The sequence below is a fragment of the Ananas comosus genome, linkage group 14 (genome assembly GCF_001540865.1).
Source record: "Ananas comosus cultivar F153 linkage group 14, ASM154086v1, whole genome shotgun sequence".
NCBI classification, from domain to species: domain Eukaryota; kingdom Viridiplantae; phylum Streptophyta; class Magnoliopsida; order Poales; family Bromeliaceae; genus Ananas; species Ananas comosus.
The window spans coordinates 1919925-1926151 of NC_033634.1; the positions used below are offsets into that span (position 1 = coordinate 1919925).

Consider the following 6227-nt stretch of genomic DNA (forward strand, 5'->3'; position numbering starts at 1 on the left):
CTGGAAAAAAAAAAAAAAAAAAACTCAACTCAATAAGACTACTGAACACAATAAGTCTCCGACGAACTCCTATAAGAACTATTGTTCTCACAGAAGGTGGAAATAAGGCTTTAATGTCGCTGCAAAGAACAGCTATAAAAAGAATTTTGATTTCCTTTTTCTTTTAATCTCACTACTCGTTAGTAATCTGATATCGTTTTTTCTTGCATTAATTTTTTCAGTATTTGGTAGTGCTTCAATATTTTAAAAAAAATGAATGTTTGTTATGAAATGGCCATGATCCTCTAGAAGAGCTATTCTTTTTCCTCTACATCTGTGACCTTGTCAATGACACTTAATTTGTAACACCTCTTATTTTTCCTTTATCATATTTTGTTATAGTATAACAAAAATTTTTTTTTTTTTCTCAAAACTTTTTTTTTCCCCCTTTCCTTTGCTCTAGATCCGGAGTGTAAAATAAATAGGATAATTGCCTATATTTTTTTTTTTTTTTGTGTTATAGTGTTATACGTTGGGAACCCACTATTTATTCAGGATATACCTTAGCCTGGCCCTGGGCCAGGCCCATATACTTTGGACAAAAATGGTGTTGAACCAACTTGGGACCTAAAAAAAATTGTTTGAAACTTACTTTTGGGCCCAAAAGATATTGAGTGGCTCCCAAAGACCCTGGACAACTTAAAAAACCAATCAAACGCAAACACGAAGAAATAGATTTCACCGATCGTCCCTAGCGCAAGTGCCGAAAGGATTTAGTGGTTGGTACCCGAGACCTAAGTTTGAATCTTAGTTAATTCACATTTCTAGCTAAGTTTATTTCTAAATGAAATAAACGAAGCGGATAACATGCTACCTTTCTCTCAAAAAAAAAAGAAAAAAAGAAATAGATTTCCACAAACTAGAATTTGTCGAAAATTATGGGTGCAAATGAAAATGTCCATAAAAGATGAGCACAAATTAAACTTCAATAGGTTTTGGATACCAAATAAAAGATCACAATTTACAGCAGAAGATATATCTGCAGTTCTTTACACATCTTTCAAAAATAAAGAAAAGCTTGAGGAAAGTTTCACTGTCCCCCACCCTGAATTATGATAAACACAAAGTACATACTGCATTACATTTGCCTTAATTTAATTTCCTTCTTATCCCTTCAGCTGTAGCTACATTCCTCTTGAGCAAACCCTAGCTTTGATCCAATGGTGTCATAAACAACCCTCTGATTCTTCTGCTGGTAGTTTCCTATGATCCCAGCTTGATCTTCATAAGAAAGGCTTGCAAAAGCCAAGCACACCTGAGAAGCATCCCTTTTAACAAAGTAGAAGATCCCTGTTACATCCACATTCAGTTGCACATCTCCCTCAAACCCTAGCCTAAGTGTTGGCACCTTCACTTCCTCATACCCAGACAAGTTGAAGCAAGTGTCCAGGATCGAAAACCCCGGAGCCGTCGGGTACGCCGCGAACTGCCGCACGAACTCATCCTTCAAGGCCTTGTAGACCGAGGGCGCGAGCCGCGTGATCACCGTGCCCGAATCGATGAGAACTTTGCCGTTCGAGAACCCCGGAGCTTGGAGTTCGACGGCTCCGACGCGCAGCCCCGTTAGGTTCAGGAAGTAGAACGGCTGCTGCTCGGGGTCGGAGATCATCCTAGTGTACGAGATCGGCGTAGAGTTTTTATAAACAGAAAGATCACTGCCCAGAACCAAGGAGCCTGAGGAATTGTATGGCCTTGAAGGCAAGCAGTAGGAGAAGACTCCTCCGAACTGATTAGTTGTCTGCGAAACCAACGAGAGTTCGGTCCTTCCGAGACCCATTAAGCCCGAGGTTCCGCCGAAGAGCCCGCGATTGCTTCGACCGCAACCGAAGATGAAATTCTCCACATTTGTTTCGCCGAGACTGATTCTTTCTTGCGCTAGTACTCCGCGAGTGTACGAGCCGTCTCCGTAGCTCACCAAGTAGTAGCAGCTCGTCCGATCATTCCCACAGATACCTGTGCCGAGTGAGTACGAAAGATTAAAACAGTTGCTTTACATAGTATCATAGCCGAGCTTATCCGTATTTAGCTAGTCACGAGTGAATATAAGCGTATTTATATATATATATATATATATATATATATATATGTTTTTAGAGAAAAACGATCATTTCATGAAACCTGAGGTGCCGGTGGCCGCTTGGAGGGAGGAACTGCATGCAGTGGCATTGCACGGGACGGAGCGATAGGAAGGGGAGAGGGAGGGGTCGAATAGCGGGTCCTGCTGGGTGTAGCAGGAGACGCAGGGCTTGCATTGCACCCAAGTGAGATCGCTTCCCGTGTCGACGATCACCGTCGTTGCTTTGCCGCCGATCCCGACGGCGGTGACATAATTCAAGGTCTGGAGCCTGATCCCAGAGTTGAGAGGGATTTGCGTCTCGGAGGAGTCCTTTTGGAAGTTATTCGGAATGGAGCGCTTGATTCGAGATTGTAGCCACGAAACCCTTTCTTCGTCAGAAATGAGGAGATAGCGAAGATGATGCTCGTAGTCCTTGTTTTCCCGGCACAAACGCGAGCTATGTTTCAGCTGTAGTACCGTCGCACCCGAGTGTTCTCCTGTAATTCGGAAGTCGAAGGGAGATAAAAGGAGAAAACAAAAGAGTTAGCAGTACCCTTTTGACACAGCATCATTTCGCAACATCTCCGCTCCCAGAAACAACATTCAAATGTTCGAACGGCGAAAAGCTGAAATAAACTTTTCGAGCCGTAAAACCAGTGCAACATGAAGCTAGCTAGCTAGTGTGGGTATTGATAATGCATATGCACTCGAATTAACATTGCGTTATGAATCACACTTCTTTTTTTTTTCCTTTACTTGTTAGAATCTATGCTCATCATAATATAACAATTACTAGGTGAAAAGGAGAAACAGTACTGTACAAGCTTCTATATAGGATTATTTTGTGACTCTTGCATGGAAGAACATGAATAACTAACTAGCTAAAACCACGCATTTCAACAAGACAACAAATTACGTACTTACCGACTGTCCCTAAAGCAAGTGACAAATCCGAGATCCAAGTTCGAATTCAAGTTGATTCATATTTCCAGCTTAGTTTATTTCTAAATGAAATAAACGAAGCGTGTAGCGTGCTATCTATCTCTCAAAAAAAAAAAAAAAAAAAACAAATTACGTACTTGATATCAAAGGAGAGCTTATCCGAGGAGCACTGCTCTCCCCCCATTCCAGCTGACGCAGAGCTACAACTCTCCTCTCCTCCTCCTCCACCTCTGCCGTGCGGCAACGACCGCCGTCGACGAAAAGAAGAAGAAGAAGAAGAAGAAGAAGAACAAGAACAAGGAGGAGATGATATGCAGCAACGGTGGTGGTAACTCCCAGCATTGCGAATAAAGATGGTGAGCAAGAGATTGATGAGATTTGTTGTAAAAGCGAGAAATTAAGAAGGTGGAGAGATTCTCGGATGTGGTGGAGTCGGGGAAGAGGACAAAAGAGGAGGGGCTGGCGCGTTTGGAGGCATTTGAGGGAATGGAGAATTATTGAACATTCACGGGGCATGTCGTTTTGTTGAGGTACAAGGACTCTGGCCGAGCTTATGCCTCTTCTTTTGGCCCCGGAATCGTTTCTACTAACAACTTACTCCCGTGATTCGTGGAGCGAGCGAGATTTTTAGGTGAAATTTGTATTGACACTGGTCTCTTATTAGTACCCATTTGCCATTTTGAGATTGTTGTTTTGTTTTTTTTTTAGTTGGTTTAGTTAAAATTTTAGTTTTTTTTTTTTATAGAAAGATAGGTAGAACGCTACCCGTTTCGCTAAAAATGTGAATCAACTAGGATTCAAACTTGGATCTCGGGTACCAACTACCAAACCCTTTGCCACTTGCTCTAGGGACAGTCGATTAGTTAAAATTTTAGTTAAATATATATTGGTTGTGTTAGAGACTGTTTGGTTTACTTGTGGGGAAAAAAAAAAATTTCAGGGAACTTCTTTTTTAGTTAAAAAAAAAAATAGTTTATTTGGAAAGCTTTTAAAAAAAAAATGAAAAATAAAAACACTAATTTTTCATAAAATTTGAAAAAAAAAAAAAGAGTTAATTTAATGTTTTTTTGAACCAGAAGGATGGAAAACGTTTTACAAAATTCATAATTTTTTTTCTAGAAATTTCCTTTTATACTTTTTCGAGAAACCAAACAGCTCCTCACTAGTTTGCTATCAAATTTACACTTAGCTGTTTGCTCAGTTAGTTTGTATGGAGGGATCATATCTCAACGGTTGGGGGCCGATTCCTCCATTTGCTCGTATTTTCGGAGACGAAAATACGAAAAGAACTATCAAATTTGATTGAATTGCCGATGACTAAATTTATATAAATGAAAAGAATTCGAAATTTAAATACGTTGTTTACCGGGAAAAAAAAAAAAAACAAGAAAAATAAAGTTGAGAGAGTAATTTCAAAATTGGCTAGGTCATGGCTCGATTGGAGAAAGATTGGGCCCATTGCTGAACAGTTATTGGGCCAAATTTTGCTTTTGGTCTGGGCTCTGGACTCTGGGCCTCAAGTGGAACCCCAATACAGGCCCAGTCGAGGTCTTCTGAAATATATATCCAGAATAAAACTTGAGGACAATCCAAGTGTCCCACTGGAGCTACTTCAGTGGCCCTCTCAGTTGATCTTCCCTTTCTGCAATATTGTAAGTATCTCTAGTTTTTATTCTATTATTATTATTACTAACTTACTTTCATAATATTATCATCCATAAAATTTTTCTAATGCTAATTATTCGCCATATACAATGTATAGTATAAGGCTTGGTGGTTGGTACTTGTTAGGTCATCGACTATAAAGCATGGAACCGGCTGTCCCTAAAGCAAGTGGCAAAAGGCTTGGTGGTTGGTACTTGAGATTCCAAGTTCGAATCCTAGTTGATTCACATTTTCTAGCTAAGTTTATTTCTAAATAAAATAAACGAAGCGGATAGCGTGCTACCTATCTCTTAAAAAAAAAAAAAACACTATAAAGCATGGAAATAACTATATGTAAACTTCTCAAGAGAACAAAAAAGTGCATCACTGTACAACACAATTTTTTTTTTGGTCTTTTTCAAGAGAAAGATAGCATCTTATCCGCTTCATTCATTCAATAAAACATTTAGCTATCAAAATTGAAGCATCGGGACGGTGAAAACGTTAAGAGGTGGCAGATAAAGGAAAAAAAAAACTTCAAATACCACTTTTGTGATTTCACACTTTTTTATTTTAGTATCCTGTGGTTTAAAGTGTATCAACTTAGTACCCCATGGTTTCATTTTCTCTTTTAATTATGCCTTCTACTAATTATTTTTCGTTAAATCAGTGACAAAGTTAAAACTAAAAGGTACCAAGGTGAATATTCGATAAATCTATGTGAGGTATTTGACGTTTTTTTTTTATATAATTTAACGAAATGTTAACGGAAGAGTTGACAAAAAAAGAAAAATGAAACCACAGGCTACTAAATTGATACACCTAAAATCACAGAATACTAAAGTGAGAAAGTGCAAAATCACATAGATAGTGTTTGAAGTTTACTCAAAAAAAGAAAACACAGCGAGGTTACGATCCAAAATTAAAATATAGTACTTAGTTTTGCAAAATTCAATCCATTTCTTTTCCACATTTTGAATACGTCTAACGGCCGCAAAGGGGTTAAAAAATTGTTTTCTAAAAATCACATTGCTTATTTCCCGCCGTATCGCGTTCCCAACTTGCAGCACATATGGCTATTAGGATGCCTACATACAGATGTAAATTTACAGAAAAAAAAAAAGTTGATGATGGTACAAAAAAGAGATAGGCTACTTTTCAATAGAAAATAGAAAAAACTTTAAAAATCTTTCTTGTGGTTTCAATTTTTTTCACTTTAATATCCTATAGTTTAAAGTGTATCAAGTTAGTACCCTGTGGTTTCTCACTTTATCACTTTAGTATCCTGTGGTTTAAAGTGTATCAAGTTAGTACCTTGTGATTTTGCACTTTATCACTTTAGTACATTATGGTTTTAATTTTGTATCAAGTTAGTATCCTGTGCTTTTTTAAATCACATGGTACTAAAGTGATAAAGTGTGAAACTACAGGGTACTAAAGTGATAAAGTGCAAAACCACATGATACTAACTTGATACACTTTAAACCACAGGGTACTAAAGTGATAAAGTGAGAAACTACAGGGTACTAACTTAATACGTTTTGAA

At 38.1% G+C, this 6227-nt stretch overlaps 1 protein-coding gene across 1 annotated transcript; it reads right to left on the reverse strand.

The window, feature by feature from the left end:
* On the reverse strand, positions 950 to 3422 carry LOC109720569 (aspartyl protease family protein At5g10770). Its single transcript, XM_020247790.1, has 3 exons — positions 3175 to 3422; positions 2158 to 2592; positions 950 to 1992 (listed from the first exon to the last, which is right to left on the reverse strand). The coding sequence occupies exons 1-3, from the start codon at positions 3377 to 3379 to the stop codon at positions 1154 to 1156; spliced, it is 1479 nt and encodes a 492-aa protein (XP_020103379.1). The 5' UTR covers positions 3380 to 3422; the 3' UTR covers positions 950 to 1153.

Coding starts and splice junctions, on each gene's coding strand:
- LOC109720569 (XM_020247790.1), bottom strand. CDS start 3,379: ATGCTGGGAGTTACCACCACCGTTGCTGCATATCATCTCCTCCTTGTT. Junction 2,593..3,174: donor AAGCTCTCCTTTGATATCAA/GTACGTAATTTG, acceptor TCCGAATTACAG/GAGAACACTCGGGTGCGACG. Junction 1,993..2,157: donor AGCGGCCACCGGCACCTCAG/GTTTCATGAAAT, acceptor CACTCGGCACAG/GTATCTGTGGGAATGATCGG.